The sequence below is a fragment of the Choloepus didactylus genome, chromosome 9 (genome assembly GCF_015220235.1).
Source record: "Choloepus didactylus isolate mChoDid1 chromosome 9, mChoDid1.pri, whole genome shotgun sequence".
NCBI lineage: Eukaryota > Metazoa > Chordata > Mammalia > Pilosa > Megalonychidae > Choloepus > Choloepus didactylus.
In genome coordinates, this window is record NC_051315.1 from 120403647 (window position 1) to 120427984 (window position 24338).

At 37.3% G+C, this 24338-nt stretch overlaps 1 protein-coding gene across 7 annotated transcripts in view; it reads left to right on the plus strand.

Moving 5' to 3' along the window:
* The window catches only part of AGFG1 (ArfGAP with FG repeats 1), a 108648-nt gene that overhangs the window by 39270 nt on the left and 45040 nt on the right, over positions 1–24338 (plus strand). For all 7 annotated transcript variants that reach the window (XM_037848832.1, XM_037848837.1, XM_037848839.1 and 4 more), the window contains exons 3-5: positions 19629–19744; positions 22847–23009; positions 23950–24103. In XM_037848832.1, coding sequence (XP_037704760.1) covers positions 19629–19744; positions 22847–23009; positions 23950–24103 — 433 coding nt within the window. The remainder of the gene's footprint in view (positions 1–19628; positions 19745–22846; positions 23010–23949; positions 24104–24338) is intronic.

Sequence of the window (24338 nt, forward strand, 5' to 3'; positions counted from 1 at the left end):
TCAGCTGGTTGAGAACCTTGGATAAGAAGCATCTGAACCTCAATTCCTGCAATTGTAAAATAGTAAAAATATAATATGTATGTGTCAGGCTAGGGAGATACTTTGAACTGAGCCTACCTGTGAAAGTTTCCAGCACATGTCTTGTCAAATAACATAGATATTCAAATGTTCGTTCAGTCTGAATCGAAGATAAGAGAAGTTATAGGGGGAGTATCAATATTTATTTTCATTCCTTACTCAGACTGGTTTCATATGGGGACCTTTTCAGTTATGGAATACCATTGTGTCATTTACATTAATATTTGGATTATATATTTAACTCTGGAGCATTTTAACTTTGATTTTATGCTGACCTTAAATAATAACCTTGGAAATTGCAGTTATTTTAGTAGCAGCATATTAAATGTCATTTTTGAGTAGCAGAGTTAAGTTACATACTCAGTGTTCCAGGATCTGTGATTAACCTGTTACTTACAGGAGGGCTCTGCAAACGGTTTCAGTAAAGGGCAACATAGTGAATATTTTAGTGTTTGTGGAACACTTGCAGACTCTGTTGCATATTCTTTCTTTTCTTTTTTTTTTTTTTTTTTTTTTAAAGCAATCCTTTAAAAGTGTAAAAACCATTCTTAGCTCAAGGAAATACAAAACCGACTAGTGGCCTAGTTTGGTCTGCGGGTCTTAATCAAAAGACCCCTGGTTTATAGAATTATTCTAAGGTTTTCACTTCACAATATAAATCCTTTTATAATCTGGCTTATTTCCCTAGTTATTCTATTTGTTCCTTCCTTCCTGGAAGAAATGTTTAACTACAGTGATTTCTGTTTTCTTTTGTATACATACTATCTGTATCCAGTTTTCTTGCCATTCTTTACTCATGCTATTTTTTTTTAAATACAGTTTTATTGAGATATATTCACATACCCTACAATCATTCCCAGTGTATAGTTATTCACAGTACTATCATACAGTTTTGCATTCATCACCAGAATCAATTTTTGAATCTCTTCCTTGCACCAAAAAAAAAAAAAAAAAAAAAAATAAAAGTAAAAAAAACATCCAAAACATTCCATCCCCCCCATCCCACCCTATTTTTCATTTAATTTTTGTTTCCATTTTTCTACTCATCTGTCCATACACTGGATAAAGGGAGTGTGAGCCATAAGGTTTTCACAGTCACAGTTACATGGTGTAAGCTACATAGTTATACAGTCTTCTTCAAGAATCAAGACTACTGGGTAGCAGTTCAGCAGCTTCAGGTTTTTCCATCTAGCCATTCCAACACCCTAAAAACTGTGAAGGGGTGTCTATATAGTGCATAAGAATACTCTCCAGAGTGTCCTCTCGACTCCATTTGAAATCTCTCAGCCACTGAAACTATGTTTTGTTTTGTTTCATTTCTCTTCCTCCTGTTTGGTCAAGAAGATTTTCTGGATCCTGTGATGCCAGGTCCAGGCTCATCCCTGGGAGTCATGTCCCACGTTGCCAGGGAGATTTATAACCCTGGGAGTTTATCTGCAGAGTTGGATTAGAGAGAGAGGCCACATCTGAGCGAGGTGGTCTGGGGGAGACTCTTAGGCACAATTATAGGTAGGCTTAGCTTCTCCTTTGCAATAACAGGCTTCATAAGGGCAAGTCCTAAGATCGAGGGCTCATCCTGCTAAATTGTTAGTCCTCAATGTTTGTGAGACTATCAGTAATAACCCAGGTGGGGAGGTCCAACATTTCTGCATTTTCCCCCAGTTCCTCAGGGGAGCCCTGCAAATACATTTTTATTATCTGCACAGATTGCTTTGGAATGTATCAGGATTTCACACTAACCTGTACAGACCTACCAGATCTCACTTCCTGTTCAAAGTTCCTTGTTGTTACGGTGTTTGAATAAACTGACTGTATAAGTTAAATTATTTAGTGTGCTCCTGAAAATATAGATCCTGCACCAAATAAACATCTCTTCCCTTGGTCTCACACAGAAGCTGAAGTTTTAAAACACAGTCACTATCGCCCTTTACCCTTTGGCTTGATTTGCCTTAATCCTAACCAGATCTGCCTCTGGTTTGCTAATACTGCCAGAATGCAAAATACCAGAAATGGATTGGGTTTTATAAAGGGGGTTTATTTGGTTACAAAGTTATAGTCTTAAGGCCATAAAGTGTCCAAGGTAAGGCATCAACAGCAGATGCCTTCAATGGAGAAAGGCCACTGGCGTCCGGAAAATTTCTGATAGCTGGGAAGGCATGTGGCTGGCATCCGCTTGCTCCCAGATTGCGTTTCAAAATGACATTCTCCAAATGTTGCTCTTGGGGCATTTTGTCCTCTCTTAGCTGCAGCTCTTCCAAAATGTCACTCTCAGTTGCTCTCCAAAATGTCACTCACAGCTGCTCTGCATCTGGGCCTGTGTGGCGCTTTTTTTTTTTTTTTTTTTTTAATTCAGTTTTATTGAAATACATTCACATACCATACAATCATCCATGGTATACAATCACCTGTCCACAATATGATCACATAGTTATGCATTCATCACCACAATCTATCTCTGAACATTTTTCTTACATCGGAAAGAACCAGAACTAGAATAAAAAATAAAAGTGAAAAAAGAACACTCAAACCATCCCCCCATCCCACCCCATTTGTCATTTAGTTTTTAGCCCCATTTTTCTACTCATCCATACACTAGATAAAGGGAATGTGATCCACAAGCTTTTTACAATCACACTGTCACCCCTTGTAATCTACATTATTATATAATCGTCTTCAGGAGTCCAGACTGCTGAGTTGGAGTTCAGTAGTTTCAGGTATTTGCTTCTAGCTATTCCAATACATTAAAGCCTAAGAGGTGTTATCTATATAGTGCATAAGAATGTCCACCAGAGTGACCTCTCGAGTCCATTTGAAATCTCTCAGCCACTGAAACTATTTCATCTCATTTTGCATCCCCCTTTTGGTCAAGAAGATACTCTCAGTCCCACGATGCCGGGTCCACATTCATCCCCGGGAGTCATAGTCTGCATTGCCAGGGAGATTTACATCCCTGGGAATCAGGTCCCACGTAGGGGGGAGGGCAGTGAGTTCACCTGTCGAGGTGGCTCAGTTAGAGAGAGAGGGCCACATCTGAGCAACAAAGAGGTACTCAGGGGGAGACTCTTAGGCACAATTATATGCAAGTTTAGCCTCTCCTTTGCAGTAACGAGCTTCATAAGGGCAAGTCCTATATGATCGAGGGCTCAGCACATCAGACCACCAGTCCCAGTGTTTGTGACAACAACACCAGTCCAGGTGAGGAAGTCCAACACTTTCGCACCTTCCCCCAGATGCTTGGGGCTGGGGGGGGAGAGGCTATAAATATATTTTTTATTATCTGCCCAAATTACTTTGGGATGTGTCACTATTTCACTCCAGTCTATGCTAACCTACCATATCTCACTTCCTATTCAAAGTTCCATGCAATTGTGGTGGTTGAACAAACCGACTGTAGAGTTGTACTGTTCAGAAAATTTAGATCCTGTACCAAATAGACGTTTCTTCCCTTGGTCTCATATGGAAGTTAAAGTTTTAAAACACAGTTTCGAACTTTACCCTTTGGCCCGGTTTGCCCTGGTCTTAACCAGACCTGCTTCATTCATATCACTAATTGAAGTCTGGGCTCTTTTTCAGCTTTTTTTTTTTTTTTTTTAACAGTGGCTGTATGCACTAATACTGACATTCGTATCTACCAAGCTCTGGCTCTGAGTTTCAGGTGTCTCAGAGATGCGCATTGTTCCAATCAGGTTATACACTTAAGGGATCAGCATCTCAAAGTTTAGAGATAGGCATAACAATTCAGGGATAGAGTTAACTGCTGTAAGAGCTTACAATCTAGAGACTATTAGAATAATTATGTCCACATTATGCTATGTTCTAAGATTCAATTCTGAGTTTACACATTGTAGTTAGTCCATATTGGTGAGGCATTAAAGTGTTTGCCTTTATTTCTGGTGTAGTTCACTCAAATACTGTGTACAGGATCCATTCACCTCATTGTGTGTCTCACAGCTTCACTCCTTGTAGTTGCTCAGTGTTCCACTGTATGCGTACACCACAGTACACCATTCCATTCTTCAGTCAATGTACCTTTAGGTCATCTCCACCCTTTACAAATCATGATTACTGCCTCCATGAACACCAGTTTGCAAACGTCCATTAATGTCTCTGCTCTCAGATCTTCAAATGACATACCCCATAATGAGGTTGCAGGACTTTATGGTCCCCACATACTTAACTTTTTGTGGAACAACCTGTGTGGCTCTTTTTAAAGTACTCCAGTGATCCAATAAAGACCCCCCCCCTGAATGGGTGGGCAACACCTCCATAGAAACAATCCAGTGAAAGTTCTCGCCCACAATGATTGAGTCACATCTCCATGGAAACACTGAACCAATAGGTTCCAACCTAATCAACACTAATACATCTGCCCCCACAAAATTACATCAAAGAACATGGAGTTTTGGGGGACACAATATATCCAAACTGGCACACCATACAATATGTGCCGGTTTGAATGTATTATGTCCCCCAGAAAAAGCCATATTCTTTGATGCAATCTTGTGGGGCAGAGAGAATAGTGGGGATTAAGTTGGAACGTTTGAATTAGGTTGTTTGCATGGAGATGCGTCCCACCCAACTGTAGATGATAACTGATGGGATATTTCCATGGAGGCATGGCCCCACCCATTCGGGGTGGGCCTCGACCAGTGGAGCCATATAAATGAGCTGGCTCAAGGAGAGAAAACTCAGTGCAGCTGTGAGTGATGTTTTTAAGAGGAGCAAGCTTGCTAGAGAGGAACATCCCGGGAGAAAGCCATTTTGAAACCAGAACTTTGGAGCAGACGCCAGCCATGTGCCTTCCCAGCTAACAGAGGTTTTCTGGATGCCATTGGCCATCCTCCAGTGAAGGTACCCGATTACTGATGTGTTACCTCGGACACTTTATGGCCTTAAGACTGTAACTGTGTAGCCAAATAAACCCCCTTTTTATAAAAGCCTATCCATCCCTGCTGTTTTGCATTCCGCAGCATTAGCAAACTAGAACACAATACAATATATTAATAAGGTCAGACAACACCACCGCTACCAAGAATCCCATACCTCTCCCGTATGTCCCCCTCTCATAGACATTTAGCATTGTTGTATTGCCTTTGTTACATTTAATGGAAGCATATTACAGTGTTACTGTTAACTATAGACTCCAGTTTGCTTTGATTATATTTTTCCCAATACCATCCTTTTTCAACACCATGCAGGGTTGGCATTCATTTGTTCTACATGTAAAAACAACTTCCTATAAAAGCTTGAATAACCAGCATTGACTCAAGAAGAAATAGATGACCTCAACAAATCAATCACAAGTAAAGTGATTGAGTCAGTCATCGAAAAGCTCCCCCAAAAGGAAAGCCCAGGACCAAATGGCTTCACAGGTGAATTCAACCAAGCATTGAAGAAAGAGTTAGTACTAATCTTTCCCAAACTCTTCAAAACAATTGAAGAGGAGGGAATGCTACCTAACTCATTCTATGAAGCCAACATCACCCTAATTCCAAAGTCAAAGATACTACAAAAAAAAAAAAAAAATTATAAACCAATCTCTTTAATGATTGTAGGTGCAAAAATCCTCAACAAAATACTCGCAAATTGAATCCAGCAGCATATTAAAAGAATCATGCTGTTTTATTTATCCTTAATTTTCTTAAGCCCTATCAAAATTTTCACTCTTAAATCTTCCAGGAGTAATTTAACCCACAGAAACCAAACACCCACCCACATTTTGAAAATTTTTTTAATAGCATTCACGCCTGTAAGACTTTTTAAGACACTTTAAAAAAAAAAAAAAGTTTCAAACTTGTTTTTTCAAAACAGTTGCAAAAAATAATACAAAATCCATATAGGAACTCCAAAGTACCTTCCACCCAGATACCCAGATCCCCCTACTTTACCATTTGCCATATCATTCTTTATTTGTCTGTCTGTCTGTCTGTGCCCACCTACCTGTCTATATATTTGTCTATTTTCTGAACATTTGAGGATAGATTGTATACCTCACGCTCCTTTTAGTCTTAATATTTCCATGCACTTTTCCTAAGAACAAAGTTAGTCACTTACATAATTGCCTTCAGTACATTTCACAAGTTTAGGAAATTTAACATTGATATAAAGCCTACAGGCTATATTCCAGTTTTTTCATATGTCCCAATAATGTCCTTTTGGGCATTTACTCCATTTTTTATTAGATGCTATTGAGGATCATGTAATTGCATTTAGTTATTGTTTCTTTAGTCTCTCTCTTTTTTTTTCAGTTGTAAAAACTTCATATACAACATAACCTTGCTAACTCAACCATTCCCAAGCATACCATTCAGTAGGATTAATTGTATTCACAATATTTGCTACCCTCATGTGCTACACCATGCTTTTCCATAACTTTCCCATGAACCTAAACAGAAATTCTGTTCCTTTTTGCATTAACTCTCCATTCCCCCTCCTTCTCCCTAAGCTGTACTTTACTTTCTGTCTCTATGAATTGGCATATTCTAGTTATTTCATGTGAGTGGAATCATGTAATATATTTGTCCCTTTGTGTCTGACTTATTTCACTCAGCATGATATGTTCAAGGTTTACTCATATAGTAGCGTGTATCAGAACTTCATTCCTGTTTAGGGCTGATAATATTCATTTTATGTATATACCATATTATGTTTATTCATTCATCCACTGATGGACATCTGAGTTGTTTCTACCTTTTGGATATTGTGATGAACGCTGCTGTGAAAATTGGTGTACAGATATCTCTTTAAGTCACTGCTTTCGATTCTTTTTTGGTATATACCTAGAAATGGGATTGCTGGGTCATATGTAGTTCTATGTTTAACTTTTTGAGGAACCATCACATGGCCTATCAGATTTTATACACATTTTTTTCATTGCTCTCATGTTTATTCTGCATTGGTCTTTTTTGTTGTTGTTTTGTTTTGTTTTTGCTTTTATAAAGGTATTTATTTGGTTACAAAATTACAGTCTTAAGGCCATAAAGTGTCCAAAATAAGGCATCAACAATAGGGTACCTTCACTGAAGGATGGCTGATGGCATCCTGAAAACCTCTGTTAGCTAGAGGCATGTGGCTGGCGTTTGCTTGCTCACAGGTTGTGTTTCAAAATGGCATTCTCCAAAATGTCAACAGCTGTTTTCAAAATGTCTCTTTAAGCTGCAGCAGTGAGCTCATTCCATCTGAGCCTTTATAGGGCTTGGGTAAACTAATCAAGACAACGCCAGCCCACTGGCTGTTTATGAACTGGCAAGACCTCTATTAAAATGGCCGTTGTGTGATTTTTTAAAAGATTTCTGGTTTACCGTATTTTTCCCTTCCTTTGTTTTAAAAACCCTCAAATAAGAATGAAAAACTGGTGAAAATGATATTGAAGAACTTCAAAGAGGTGGTCCTCCTTTGGTTTATAATACATAAGGTGATATTGGTACATAGTACAGAGGTATTCTCTAAAAGCATTTTGTACATAGATAGAATTGCTATTTCTTGTTATATTTTTGTTTCTTTTGATAGAATGAGGGCTCCTTAGGGATGGCTTGTATCTTGGTCATTTTTTTACCTGAAGCATTCCACAGAAGTCCATCCTGTTGGCAGTAGATAAATGTTTAATTTTGAATGTGTGAATGAATGTACAATTTCCAGGTTTCTTTTTTTTTTAAATTTTATTGAGATTTTTCATATACCATATAATTATCTAAAGATCCAAAGTGTGCTATCAGTTGCCGCTGGTACCCTCATACAACTGTACATCCATCACCAGAATTTTTAGAACATTTTCATTACTCCAGACAAGAAATAAAGACAAAGAAGAGAGAGAGAGAAAAAAAAAGGAAACTCAAATCTTCCCATATCCCTAACCACCCCCCTCCATTGTTGACTCATAGTATTGGTATAGTACATTTGTTACTATTTATGAAAGAACGTTGAAATACTGCTAACTGTAGTATATAGTTTGCAATAGATGTGTATTTTCTCCCTATATGCCCCTTTATTATTAACTTGTAGTTGTAGTGTCATACATTTGTTCTGGTTCATGAAAGAGACTTCTAATATTTGTACAGTTAATCATGGGCATTGCCCATCACAGGATTCAGTTTTATACGTTTCCATCTTTTTACCTCCAAATTTCCTTCTGGTAACATACATGACTCTGAGTTTCCCCTTTCCACCACATTCATGCACCATTCAGCACTGTTAGTTATTCTCACAACGTGCTACCATCACTGTTCATTTCAAAACATTTAAGTTCAACCTAGTTGAACATTCTGCTCATACTAAGCAACCGCTCCCCATTCTTCAGCCTCCTTCTAGATCTTGGTAACTTATATTTCATGTCTGTGAGTTTACATGTTATAATTAGTTCCTATCAGTGAGACCCTGCAATATTTGTCCTTATGCTTGGTAACTTATATTTCATGTCTGTGAGTTTACATGTTATAATTAGTTCCTATCAGTGAGACCCTGCAATATTTGTCCTTATGTGTCTGTCTTATTTCACTCAGTATATTGGCCTCAAGATTTCATCATCAGTCCTTTTTTTTGTTTTTTAAGATAGTTTTGTTCACATGCTATTCTAAGTAAACAATCGATGGTTCCCTTTATAGTCACATATTTATGTGTTCGCCACCCTCACCACTCTTTATATAAGGACATCTACATTTCTTCCACAATTCAGAAGAAAGAGTCAAAGAAGGTAGAGAGGCAAAAGAGAAAGAAAAAAGAGAGGAAAAAAAACAGGACAGCTAGGACTCAGCAAAAGGAAAGATAACCTTAAATCAAAGTAGAATAGTCAGCACCACCAATGGCAAGTGTCTCACACCCCTCCCCATGCCCCCCTCTTATCTGAATTTACCTTGGTGTATTGCCTTTGTTACATTAAAGGAAGTATTATACACTGATTCTGTTAATTATAGTCTCTAGTTCACATTGATTGTGTTTTTCCCCCAGTGCCCTCCCGCCCATTTTTAACACCTTGCAAGGTTGACATTTGTTTGTTCCCCCTTGTGAAAAAACATATTTGTACAGTTTATCACAGTTGTTGAACGCTCTAGGTTTCACTGAGTTACGCAGTCCCAGTCTTTATCTTTCTTCTTTTCTTCTGGTGTCCCACATGCTCCTAACCTTCCTCTTTCAACCACATTCATAGTTATCTTTGTTCAGTGTACTTACATTGCTGTGTTACTATCACCCAAAATTGTGTTCCAAACCTCTCACTTCTGTCTTCTCCTATCAGTCTGTAGTGCTCCCTTTAGTATTTCCTGTAGGGTGGGTGTCTTGTTCACAAAGTCTCTCATTGTCTGTTTGTCAGAATATTTTGAACTCTCCTTCATATTTGAAGGACAGTTTTGCTGGATATGGGATTCTTGGTTGGTGGTTTCTCTCTTTCAGTATCTTAAATATATCACACCACTTCCTTCTTGCCTCCACGGTTTCTGCTGAGAAATGCGTACATAGTCTTACTAAGCTTCCTTTGTATGTGATGGATCGCTTTTCTCTTGCTGCTTTCAGGATTCTTTCTTTGTCTGTGACATTTGATAATCTAACTATTAAGTGTCTTGGTGTAGGCCTATTCATATCTATTCTGTCTGGAGTACACTGCGCTTCTTGAATCTGTACTTTTATGTCTTTCATAAAAGATGGGAAACTTTCATTGATTATTTTCTCTATTATTGCTTCTGCCCCTTTTCCCTTCTCTTCTCCTTCTGGGACACCAGTGATACGTACATTCTTCTATTTCATTTCATCCTTAAGTTCCCGGAGACGTTACTCATGTTTTTCCATTCTTTTCTCTATCTGTTCTTTTGTGTGTAGGCTTTCAGGTGTTTTGTTCTCCAGTTCCTGAGTGTTTTCTTCTGCCTCTTGAGATCTGCTGTTGTATATTTCCATTGTGCCTTTCATTTCCTTAGGTTCTGCCAGTTATTTTTTGAACTTTAGATTTCTGCTCTTTGTATGCCCAGTGTTTTCTTTATAGCCTTTATCTCTTTTCCCATATCTTCTCTAAACTTTTTGAAATGACTTAGCATTAGTTGTTTAAATTCCTGTATCTCAGTTGAAGTGTAAGTTTGTTCCTTTGACTGGGCCATAACTTCATTTTTCTTAGTGTAGGTTGTAGTTTTCTGTTGTCTAGGCATCTGACCTCATAGGCCACCCCAGTCAGGTGTTCCAGACGAGAACAAGCTCAGGTCACGGAAGGAGGAAATATTCAGTATGTGGTTTCCCTGATGACGTGTCTTAGAGTATTGACACACCCTGTGCTTTTCTGCCCAGCAGGTGGCGCCTGTCAGCCTGTCATGGGCTGGTGTAAGGGGGTGTGGCTCACGGCTCTCCTTCCCTAGGCTCTGGGGTCTGGTTCTGAAAAGAAGGCAGGTAGTAGAGCTGGGCCCCTCCTCTTTCCTCTTGGGAAGCCATGCCCCTACAGAGAGGTCATTTGCATATAAATAGATTATTTGTTTCTCTGACTCTGCTATCTCCACCTTGTCTGTGAGTTTAAAATGGCTGAGGCTTCCTCTGCTGCAAAGCACTGCGTGCAGAAAATGGCTGAGGCTTTTTCCACTGAGCTGCCCAGGTTGAGAGAGAGAGAAAGGAACAGAAAGCCCCCAGGTTCACCCATCGGCCAGTGATAGCACCTGAACCTTTGGGCCCCCGGTCTTGAGACAGATACGTCCCCTGACTCTCCCAAGGTTAGTCGTCACCAAAAGCCTCTGTCTGCTTGTTGGGGATTCGCTGTGTGTATTGAGCAGTTAACATTAAAACCCCAGTTAGAGCTGGGCTGAGGTATATTCGCTTGTTCAGAGAGTGCTGCTCTTGAGGCTTCCTTGAGGGAGAGGTCTCAGCTCTCAGCTCAGGTCCACAGTTTTTACTTAGAGATTTTATGCTGTGATCTCGGGCATTTCTCCCAGTTCAGTCTGGTGTATGATGAGTGGACAGTCATGTTTGTCTCCCTGCGATTATTCCAGGTTATTTACTAATTTTTCTGTCATTTATGAATTGTTCCAGGGGACTAACTAGCTTCCACTCCTCTCTATGCCACTATCTTAGCTGTCTCTGCATTGCTCTTAAGGTCCTCAAAATGTTATGGACATTTCCATGGCACTGCTTTATCATTACTCCTAGAGTAGTGAGAAAATATACATGAGTGTTTATCAGAGTGAGTTTCAAACTTTATATCCAGGTGGGTTTCATTGTAATCATTTGTGGTGCTTGTTAAAAATGTTTTTTGTTTTGATTTGCTTCTTTGGTAAAAATCCCTAGGCTTTACCTCCCAGGAGTCTGACCCTGGGTGTCGAGTAGTAAGGCACAGATTTGAATGTCTGTTTGCATCTTCAACCCGAGATGCCCATGTGATTCTGATGCATGGTAGCTGGTGGACCACCTTTTAAGAAAACCCATACAGATTAGGAGTCAAAAAAATCTGATCCAGTTTCAGTGCTACTTATTTATAAAGCTTGTCACCTTGGGCAATCCACTTCTGCCTGAGCTTCATTTTTCTCCCTAATCTGTGGAAAGTATATTCCCTGCCTGTTTTATGAGGTTGTTTTGAAGATGGTGTATGTGAAAATGTTTTGAAAACTGATGGATTATGTAGAGGTAAGATGGCAGTTTTATCTGCAGAGTTACTTTTTCAATTGACTCCTAAGCTCAGAAAACAAGGATCATAGAGGAAATTGGTGTTCTTTAAAATTAATTTAATGAATTTAGTGAAGATAGGAATTTGAGTCAGTATGATGCTATTTGTGAATATGGAGAAGTAATTCACTAATAATCAGTAATGTTAAAAGACTAGTCTTCCTACTGAAATATTTCATGTTTAAAACCATCTAACTAAAATATTGAGGCATACTTTGTTGTATTAAGAAGATACTGTTTTATATTCTGCATATTTATGAAGAAATGCACGTATTTTAGTCTGGCCCCTATTTTATTTGGAAAGAAAGCATATTGTTACAGTCTCTTTCAATTACAGCTGAATGTAATCACCAGTAACTTAGTAATCTTTAAAACATTTAGAATGCATTCTTTGATATCACCTGTGGACTTTCAGAGACATATTTAATGATAATTATAAAAAGATTGTAGGATATGTTACCTTCAGTTTTGTACATATGGTAATGTGCGTTCTTTTTGAATGATGACTGAAACCCATAGTGGTGTAGAAGGAACTCAATTTTGTTATGTAACTAGTCTGAGCGTTTACTTAGCTTTTTATTATATTTATGTCTCAGGTCACATTATTTCCTTTCTCCCATCTCATCTTTTCTTGTTTCTTTCTTTCTTGCCATTAATTGTTTTATCTTTTAAAAAACTTACTTGAATCTAAAGATAGAAATTGTTAAAAACTTTTGTTCCTTTTTAAACATTTTATTATCCTGATATTTATATATCTATCCAAATAGACAGAATAATACTATAAACTCCCATTAACCCCTGATTCTAGCCATTCTTCATTATTTTGAAGCAAATCCAAGATGTACAATTTCGTTTGTAAATTTGTCAACTCGTGATATCTAAAAAACAGGTTTTTAAAAAAATATAACTGCAATACTATTTTCAAGCCTACAAAAATTAACAGTACTATAGTCAGCATTCATATTTCCTATTGTTTTATAAATTTCTCTTTTTCCCTCCTCTTTAAATCTGGATCCAAGTTAGGACCACACATTATGAGTGGTTTATATGGGTATTAATGTTCTGAACTGCTGATGAAGACTCAGACTTGCAAGGCCTGGGCAGGACCAGGCTATTTCTTGGAGCTTCTTTTGCTTGGTCTGTTTTGAGAGAGAACCATGCAGTGAGGGCCTCAGATAAGGGGCTGTGGACCCTGGCAACCTAAGTCCCTGGGGGAAACATAGCAGCTCTGGTGACTTCCAGGGCCTTGCTGGCAAACTCGGGCAGCACAAGGGCCACTTAATACATGTGTGAGTTGTAGTCCTTCACCTGTGTCTTTTCCCCTCTGCAGTATCAGTTGCTACTCACGCTCCTGAAAGTTGATGCTTGGGTTCTTACTACAGAGCAGGGAGCCTATTTGTCTGCTAGGAATAGCAACTGGTTTTCACCTTGGCAACAGAGGATGCCATCTGGTTGCAGGATGCTTTATGAACTGGTAAGAAGAGACTTTCATCAGGCTGTGGAACCGTAGATTGCTGAGGAATTGGTGATGAACTTGAAGATTTCTTGATTCTATTTTGTGAAACCGAAGCTCTCCTACACAGGCAAAGTAAGCTTTGGGTATAAGTAGCCAAAGTCCATGCCCAGCAGGAATTTCACAGTCTCATACTGGACCGTGGCCTCTACCATTCCCCCCATGATGATCTCATACTGGCCTTGGATGCTGGGATTGTTTTGAGGATGTAGTGACTGTGAACAGTCATCTTCTGGTACAAGAACTTGTCCAGCTTCATGCATTTGATAATGCTAGTAGCGTCTATAACATGTTGTCAAAGGTCTTACTGTAGATAAGCAGGATCTCCTGGTAGTGTGAATGTGGTGGTTCAGTAGCTGCTTTTCCTGCAGGGAGTTCGGTTGGGCTACGTGTTACATTCTCTCTCAGAACCTGCTTTCATGAATGGCTATGGAAATCCAGGGCAGAGGCTGCTCAAAGCCACACCACAATGGCCAGATGTGCCTGTCTTCTCCACCCTTCAGTAATTTATTATGAAAAATTCCAAATATGCATAAAAATTGAAAAATTATGCAGGTGCAATAAACATTTTGCTAATTTTGCTTTAGCATATACCTTTCTGTTGATAAATCCATCTTATATTTTTATGGTAATTCAAGTTGCAAATACTAGTTCATTTCACCCCTAAGCACTTCAGTATTTCTATCATTAACTAGAGTTCAATATTTGCTCAATTTTTGTGAAGTATAATTTGAATTCAGTCAAATGCACAAATCATAAGTAAACCATCTAATGAGTTTTTACAAATGTATCCACCATGGTAACCCAAAGCCCTATCAAGATATAGAATGTATCCATCTCCCCCAGAGAGTTTCCTTGACTTCAGACCCTGCCCTCACTCCCCCCAAGAGGCAACCACTGTTAGGATTTATTTCATCATTCATATAAATAAAATAATAAAGAATGTATTCTTATGTGTAAAACTTCTTTTGAGTTTTATGCACGTGGATGTGTATAGCTTGTTCCTTTATTGCTGAGTACTGTTCTGTTACATGAATATATCAGAATTTGCCCATTCTTTGTCAATTTTATGCTTAATGAATATTTTCTCCCAATATATGGCTTTCCCATTGATTTTCTTATTGGTGACTTCTGACAAGCAGAAATTTTAAAAATTTTGATGAAGTCTAATTAATCAGTTTTTAATTATTGCCATCTGTGTCCTGTCTCAGGAAATCTCTTTCTACTCTCAAATCATGAAGATAATTTAATATTTATTTTAGAAGCTTTAAGGTTTCAATTTTTATGTATACATCTGTGGTCATGTCAAATTAGTTTTAATGTATGGTATGATAGGTGTTGAGATTCATATTTTTCCATGAATATGTATAGTATACATGAATATGTATATTGAAAACACTTTTCTTCTCTCAATGAATTCTTTTGGAGCCTTTGTCAAAAAACAAAAGACTGTGTAAGGATAAATCTATTTCTGGACCCTTTAGTCAGTTCCAATTATTTATATGTCATTCCTTATGCCGATATTACAGAGTCTTGATTACTGAACCTTTATAGAATATCTTGAAGTTAGGTAGTAAAAGTCCTTCAATTTTCTTTTTGTAAAGATGGCTTTAATTCTAGATCAGAGATTGCAAACCACAGTCCCTGGGCCAAAGTTGGCCTATTGTCTGTTTTTGTATGTTCCACATGAATGGGCTATTATTATGAGCCTGGAGACCAAGCTGGGTGGTTATCCCCTCCACACCTGTTCCCAACTCTCTTGACTCCATTGTCAACAGCCAGCTGCCCAAATGAGATGACTGGGCTTTCAAGGAGGAGAGAATTGCATGCTGGTATCTGAATATCACGGACAGGGAGTGAAAGTGACTAAGTGACCACAGTGGCTATTCATATTTTCTGTTCCTCATTGATTTTTGGTAAATTGTATTTTTCAAGGAATTTGCCTATTTTATCTGTGTTGTGTTATTGGCATAAAGGTATTCATAATAGTAAGTTAACTTTAAAAACTTTTTACTTTAAAATACTTTCGAAGTTACAAGACAATTACAAAAATAATACAAATTCCATACAGAGAACTCCAACATATTCCTATCTCTCCAGATACCCAGATCCACTAGTTTTAACATTCTGCCATATTTGCTGATTGATTCTATCTTATCTAATCTAATCTAATCTATCCACCAATGCATTTTCTGAACACTTAAGTGTAGGTTATATACATCATGCTCCTTGAACATTTAATATTGCCATTTACATTTCCTAAGAACAAGGATATTCACTTATGTAATCAAATTAAGTGCATTTATCAAGTTCAAAAAATTTAACATTGGTATAAAACAGTCTATATTCCAATTTTTTCATATGTCCCAATAATGTTCTTTTGAGCCCTTTCTCCTTTTTTGTTAGATCATGTGTTGTATTTGTTTCTTTAGGTGTTCTCAATCTCTCTTTTTTTAATTGTGGGAACATACATACAACATAAACTTTTCCATCTCAAGCCCTCTCAAGCATACCATTCAGTGGGATTAATCACATTCACAATGTCACAGTTCCCTCCCCACCTTCCATTACCAAGCCTCTTCTATCTCCCCAAACAAAAACTCTATACCCATTATGCATTAACCCATTCTCCTGCTCCCAGCCCCTGGCAACCTGTATTCTACTTTCTGTCTCTCTGAGCTTGCACGTTCTCTGATATTTACTTTGTAGTTACTGTTGGGTTTAAATTTAACATCCTGATATTGCTTGCTTTGATACCCATTTTGATATTATACCCCTACCTTTATGTAGTTTTTGTCACAAATTACATGTTTATACATAATGAGTCCAGACTTACTATCATTACATTTTTGCGTTTGCCTTTTAGTTCCCTTGGGAAGTAAAAAGTGGAGTTACAAGCCAACATACAAGAGTAATGGCATTTATATTTATGCACATCATTACCCTTGCCAGAGGTCTTTGTTTTTTCATGTGGCTTTGATGTGTTGTCTGTTGTCCTTCCTTTCCTTTCAACTGGCAGAATTCTCTTTAGCATCTCTTATAGGGCCAATCTAGTAGTGATGAATTCCTTCAGTTTTTGTTTATCTGGGAATGTCTTAATTACTCCCTCATTTTTGAAAGATGGTTTCTCTGGATATAGAATTTTAGTTGGCAATATTTTGCTGTCAGTATTTTATGTCATCCCACTTCTTTCTTGCCTCCATGGTTTCCGATGAGACATGGGCCCTTAATCTTACTGAGATTCCCTTGTAAGTCACATGTTGCTTCTTTCTAGCAGCTCTCAGGATTCTCTCTTTATCTTTGGGATTCAACAGTATGATTCTGATATATAGTGAAATGGTTCTATTTGGGCTTATTCTGTTTGGAGTTTGTTGAGTGTCTTGGCTATGTATATTCATGTCTTTCATTAAATTTGGGAAGTTTTCAGCCATTATTTTTTTGATTTGAGTATTTTCTTTACACCTTTCTCCCTTCTCCTTCTGGGTCTCCCACAGAGTGTATATTGTTACACTCGGTGGCGCCACACAGGATCCTCGGGGTGTGTTCACTTTTCTTCATTTCTTTTTTCTGCTTCTCATACTGAATGATTTCAGTTGTATCTTCTGATTCTTTTTTCTGCCAGCTAAATCTGTTGAACCCCCTAGGGAATTTTTCCTTTCTGTTACTGTGGTCTTTAGCTCTGTTTGGTTTCTTTTCATAATTTACATCTCTGTATGTAAAGAGCACTTCTTTATGTGCTATCTTTGTAGTTTAGACTCTGAGATGTCTGTTCCTTAAGCTTGCATCCAGCTAGTATTATGATAGACTTTCCTTGAATATCAGCTTACAAAACAAACAAACAAAAAAAAGAGGAAGGATAAAAGGAAAACACTTTTCCCAGTCTTTGTAGATTGACGTGTGTTTGGGGGCTTGCCTTCTAGTTTGTTCATACAGTGAGTTTATACAATTAATTTAGAGAACAGCTCAAGGCCAAAGTGTAGAGGCCTTCTTTCTGCATTTGGTCTTGTCTTGGGCATACATCTGTGACCCTAGGAAATACTCCAGTGACAGGATTAAGACTCATTCTGATTGAGGTGGGCCACAATTTAACTGAAGTAACCTTACATGGGGTTCACACCCACAGGAATGGAATCTATTCGAGAATGTGTTTTTTTCTGGGGTACACATAGCTTCAAACCACCACACTATGACTTGACTGCTCTCCCATAGCATTCTATAGGAGAGCTCTCTGAGCTGCCTAACATGTCGGGCAAGTTCTGGGATGGTGAGCCTGCAAAAAGTGCCCAGATTCAGTTCCTCAGGCCTCTACCACACGGATTGGGTCAGAACTCATGCTCCCAGGATGTGTATAAGGGTTACTCTTCTCTCTCCATGTGCCAGTTTGAATGTATTGTGTCCCCCAAACGCCATTATTTTTGATGTAATGTTGTGTGGGCAGACGTTATCACTGTTGATTAGATTTCTTTGAGTGTTTCTTTGGAGATGTGCCCCACCCAGCTGTGAGTGATAACTCTGATTGGATAATTTTCATGGAGGTGTTGCTCCACCCATTCATGGTGGGTCTAAGTTGATCAGTGGAGCCATATAAATGAGCTGATGGACAGAGGGAACTCAGTGCAGCTGAGAGTGAACTTTTGAAGAGGAGCTACAGCCAAGAGGGACACTTTGAAGAAAGCACAGGAGCTGCAGATGAGAGACAGTTTGAAGATGGCCATTGAAAGCAGACTCTTGCTCCAGAGAAGCTAAGAGAGGACAAATACCCCAAGTGCAACTGAGAGTGACATTTTGAGGAACTGCAGCCTAAAGAGGAACAACCTGGGAGAAAGCCATTTTGAAACCAGAACTTGGGAGCAGATGCCAGCCACTTGCCTTCCCAGCTAACAGAGGTTTTCTGGACACTGTTGGCCATCCTCCAGTGAAGGTACCCGATTGCTGATGTGTTACCTTGGACACTTTATGGCCTTAAGACTGTAACTGTGTAACCAGATAAACCCCCTTTTATAAAAGCCAGTCCATCTCTGGTGTTTTGCATTCCGACAGCATTAGCAAACTAGAACAAGCTTCTTGACTAGGAGAATTTTTTCCTTTTGTGATAAAAGACGTTATTAGGACAGTTGTCTAATCTGTAGAATAGTGTAAATAGTGTAACTTTTAACTTCCAAATTTTGGGAACTGTGCTGTGGTTATATGGGAGAATGCCTTTTTAGGAAATACACATTAGGAGCAAAATTTTAGAATTTTAAATGAAAGGAATCATACACTATGTACTCCTTTTTTGTTTGACTTCTCTCAATCAGCAAAATTATTTTGGGGCTTATTCATGATGTTGCTTACATAAATAGTTTGTTCCTTTTAATTGCTGAATAGTATCCCATTTTGGATATTCCATAATTTTTATATCCATTCACCTGTTGATATTTGGGTTGTTTCCAATTTGGGGTTGTTACTGATAAAACTGCTATGAATATTCTCTCACAAGTCTGAGTGTGGACATATGCTTTTATTTTTCTTCCATAAATACTTAGAAGTGGAGTGGTGGCCAGGTCATATGGTATGTGCATGTTTAACTTTTTTAAGAAACTACAAAACCGTTTTCCAAAGTTGTACTCTTTTAGATTTTAGAGCATTTCAGTTAGTCTATGTTCCCACCAACACATGGTATTGTCACGTGTTTTATTTTTAGCCATTCTGATGGTGTCTATGTAGTGGAGGCTCATTGTTTTAATTTGCATTTATCTCATGACTAATGAAGGTGCAAAACATTTTATTTTTGGTGTATTTTACTTTATCAGTTTTTTTCTGATTGTTCATTTATTTCTTGATCTCTTTGTGTCCTATTTGAGTTCTGTATCATTTCATTTCTCCTTTGATTTTTCTAAAAATGTTAAATGTCTCTGATTTCTCGTTTTTAAGCTGTCGATCAATAAAGCCATTTTTATGATTCTAGTGCTTTTTGTTTGTTTGTTCTTCTTGGTTGATTTTTAAACTTGTGAGGGGCGTGGAATTGATTCTGGTGCAGTTCCTCTGTTTTGTGGATGAGGGAACTGAGGCTCATAAAGGTTATATGACTTCACTAATGGCTTGCAGTTTATGAAAATGCAAAGCCCCCAAAACCCAGGTCCTTTTAAACTTTGTTTTGCTGCTTGATTTCCTGTGAAATCCTATGAGATGCTGTTCTTTATACTGTTATTAAGATTTTGCTGCATACTGCAACTAATAATAAGATAAATTTAGTTCCTTCGTTTGTTGCCTCTTCATTTCTCATTTAATGAATTTCCTCATTTGAGGAAGCAGTAATAAAAATTCTAAATAGGTTGGCTTTCTGAAATAATCATAATTTCCCTTTAAATTTTCATTAAGTGAATATGTTGAGTTTAACAGTCTTTTTTTTTTTTTAAATGAATTTTTTCCAAAGGTCTGTAAACAGATTTGGTTAGGATTATTTGATGATAGATCTTCAGCAATTCCAGACTTCAGGGATCCACAAAAAGTGAAAGAATTTCTACAAGAAAAATATGAAAAGAAAAGATGGTAAGTAAATGAATAGTTTGTATTTACAGTAAAACCTCTGAAAATCACATTAATTGTGGGTAAGGTTCATCTGAAATGATGAAAGGCAAGGAATAGAGAGAGAGATTATCTTTATCTTTTGGTTTTCTATTCGATTTGGTTTCCAAAAACTTTTACTTCTAGTTTATCTTAAATAATATATGCCTAGCAGCAGCCTTTTTATAATAATAATTACCAGGTCCCTAACCCTTTTTGGAAAGTTGAGGATTTTATTAATCCTTTCCTAGTCCTGTTAATTTCTCTAGACATTTTTAGTTCTACAAAGCCTCCTTTCTTAAAAATATTTATTTAGTAAGTATTGAGTATATTCTATGTATTGGGTACTATGGCTCTGGCATAATTATCCTTACTTTGCATCTTGCAATAAGTCTTTGCTCAAAATATTCCCCACTTCCCACCCAGTAAATCAATTTACTACATTGTTTAGAAGGGAATGTTTCTACTCCCTTAACTAAATCCATCAAATGGTAATTTTGTTGAAGAAGTTAAAATAGAGTGAGACGTAGAGCTAGTAATCGCTTACAGAAGAGCTTGCACCATGTCCTTTGAGAAAGTGCTCAGCTACTTAGGGATCTTCATTTTCAGCTGTATGAGCACAATTTCAGTATAGTTTACTAAGACTCATTAACTATGAGCTTTTAGTTGTTTGTTTCTCAGTATCGAACAGTATGTATCTCCTCCTTGGGCGATGAGAAGATGAGGTCACAAAAAGAGGGAATGTGAGTAGATAATGGGGAAGTAAAAGGCCTCTTGTTTTCCTGAGGAGCTGTTATTTTAACCCAGAGAATGATATATTCGGGAGTCAATTTTGATTCTGAGGGAATACTCGGCTATGATCTATTTGTGAGATACCTTTACTTTCAGTCAGTGAGCACATAAGAAAAAGTAGCTCTGACTTCGAGTGCATTGCTGACTTTGTATTCCTACTGTTCTCTAGAATGGCCTACTTTTTCCAAGGCAAGATTAGCCAGGACTATGGCTATATTCATCTGCACTAGATGAGTGAATAATATTAGGAATGAAGGTAGATAAAAACACCCAGTAAAATTTTAGTGCAGAAAAGAAAGAAAATATTAGAAAGTGGGATAGTAGTAAAAATAAAGGGTACAACTGATTCTCTTAAAATGAAGAGTATAATTATCATTTTATCATTTTAATTAATAATTTCCTAGATTTTCTATCTTGTAGTTAAGATCTTTCCCCTTGATATAACCCTTAACCTTCCCGTTGGTTTCCCTTGTAGCCCTACCAACCCAACCCAGAAAATCAGTTGGGTAAGGAATTAGCTGAGATTTTTGATAGTTTAGCACCAGCTAACAAGAGAAAAGTCATGAATAAGAGTTGATAGGGTTAAAACCATAGATTTTCCCTTCCATCCCCATTACCAACAGAGCAATGAAGTGGGTTTTTTATATGGCCTGGGTGCTTTGCCAATACAGTTTCTGTAAAAATACTCCCTGTAGGAAACTGGTTACAACAGTGATGCTGCTGCCATGATCCAAACTGATTTTGAAATTGTTCTTTTGTATAGTTCTCAAAATCACTTTCTGTGTTACATAAGATTAGCTTCTTTCCTTTGAGATGTCGTTTTTGAACCCAAAAGTATTATTTGGTTTTATCCTTTGGTAAGACTTGGCTATAATTCAAGAATTTATATCATCAGTGATATTCTGAGTATGGTAAAGCATAACTTCCTGTATTCATTCTTATATTCACCCCTCTTCTTCTCATTTACTGGAAAAAAATAGTTTTATTCTTTATGATTAACATATATAGTTGGATAATAATAGCTAACACTTACGTAGCTAACACTATGTACAGGGAATTAAGTGATTTACAAATGTTAACTTGTTTAAACCTCACAGCAACCCTATTTACATGTAATAGATAAGTAAATCAAGGCACAAAGAATAGAAGTAGTTTGCACAAGGTATCACAGCCATTAAGTGATGGAGCTGGGATTTGAACTCATGTCATTTGTCTTTGGAATTGTTGCTCTTAACCGCTCTTATTTTCTTTCTTGATATGGAGGTCAAGAAGGAAGGAGAGTAGTCCAAAACCCCAAAATATGGAGAATGAAAGCAATCACTCAGTCCCACCCCTAGAGATCAGCATTGCCAATATTTGGGCATTTTATCTTTACTGTCTCTCTTTTTCCTTCCTTCATTCCCTTCCTCCCATGAATCATGTTTACATGACTGGGCTCAAACCTGAAAGACATGTAAAATCTTTTGGGCATCTCTCCATATCAAAACATAGAATGGCTGTGTAGTATTTTATAATACAAATTTTAGCATAATCCTTTTAAATAGTGCTCTCCCAATAGTTGTTTGTTTCCCAGTTTTTTGAAATTATGAAGAGTGCTGTGGTACATATCCAGGTATATGTATCTGTGTACTTGTGTCCAGCTAATCCCTATGGATAAGTTTCTAGTAGTGTTATTGCTAGCTAAGTTATTGTTACTATCTGTTTCAATAGATAGTAACAGAAAATCTGTTAAGTTTACACTCAGATCGAAAGTGGATATTTTATTGTAATTTGCATTTTTATTAGGTTACAAGTATTTTCATGTTTATTAGCTATTTGTCTCCTTTTGTGAATTGCTTCATCTGTTCATTTTTAAATTAGGTTGTTGATCTTATTCTTATAGATTTGTAGTAGGCCTTTTTATTTAACGCTATTGACTGTAATATAATAAATATTTTCCCTACCTTCTCCAAATATTATTTATTATCTTGAGATATTTTAGTTTTTAAAAGTTAAGGTACAGTGATAGCTAGCTATTCATCATGATGACTGAACTCTCTAGGTCCTCAGTTTTAAAAAAACATTTATTATGTTGTATTTATTCTCTTAAAACCATAGGTAAATAATTGAAACAACCTTTGTGATTAGCTCTTTTTACTCTATTTCTAAGTATTTAAGTGTAGTCTTTATCATAATTCTAAGTAAGAGTTGAAAAACTCTAATATACAAAATTAGAACCAAACTTATCATTTTGGAGTATAGGATTCCCTACATTTTTCTTAGTTAACTGCCTGTTCTGATTCTCACATGTTTTAGGTATGTGCCACCAGACCAAGCCAAAGTGGTAGCATCAGTTCATGCATCTATTTCAGGGTCCTCTGCCAGTAGCACAAGCAGCACACCTGAGGTCAAACCACTGAAATCTCTTTTAGGAGATTCAGCACCAGCACTGCACTTAAATAGGGGCACACCTAGTCAGGTGAGTAGTCTTGAAATACTTGTAGAGGCTTCTATTCAAAGAGGATTGAGTATCATGAATATGAGAATTCTTGAAGAAAGTAGTATAACTGTGCATGCTAGCAGCATTATGTCCTAATGGTTATAATGCATTGGAGATTGTTGTTTTAGTATTTGAAATGCCTATATTTTTGTTCTTTAGCTGTTGTGAGTAAGAGTTTCTTTGATTCCTTTACAGCTTTTGTAAAGGTATTCAGGAATGAAGAGCTATCTGTTCTGTAGCATACATTTACATGTTACATTTCATGTTAGAACAGAATAGCCTCTGTGATGTACTTTTACAGAAAAGGTTTTCTTAAGTAGTAGAATTTTCCCACGTGCCTGATTGTGAAACATACATGTCATTGAAACACAGGTGGTTTTGCATTGTACATTATTCTAAAAAAATTTAAAAAAATCTGAACTGACTGTAGTCTTATCAAAACTTAGTGCCTAATGTTTGTATTCTAGTTGACTAAACTGCAACATGTCTCACTGTGTGGCATTGCAACCTCTGTCCTACACAAGAACATTTCTGAGGCATAGTATTGTTTGGATTAAACGTTGCTTTTCTAAATAATGCATAGTAGGACATCTGGATAAGTCACTCTGTTTTATAAAAGTTTGAGCGAAAAAAAAAAAAGATGTAGAAAGGGTTTAAGTCAGTATACTATAATTCTTCCTGTGTGTAAAGGGTGTGTCCTATAAAAGCCTTATAAGAGTCTTAGCAGTAAGTCTGTTATGTGCTTGTGGCATGAGTTTCAGTACCTGTTGTAATTGTGTTTCTTTGCTTTTGACTCTATTTAAAATAGAGAGATTCTTTGGGAATAATGTGTTTTAAACTTGGTGAATTGGTGATAGTTTTATAGAAAAATTTAGCAGATCTAACTGGGAACTTTTTATTGCTAATATGTGGTTTATAGTCTCCTGTTGTAGGTCGCTCTCAAGGGCAGCAGCAGGAAAAGAAGCAGTTTGACCTTTTGAGTGATCTTGGCTCAGATATCTTTGCTGCCCCAGCTCCTCAGTCAACAGCGACAGCCAATTTTGCTAATTTTGCACATTTCAACAGTCATGCAGGTAAATTTTTTTTCCCTACAGCTTTTGCCAGAGATGTGTACAGGGTACTAAAATGTTCATTCTTGATTAAACTTACATATCAGTAAACATATATAAACCATATATGTCACCATATAACCCTATTGCTTTTTAATCCCCAAGGAGATTATATTAATGTTAGATATTGACATGACCTCTTTTGATGGAAACAGTGGGGAAAGACGTTCTCCATATAGATACTTTTTGCCCTTTCATT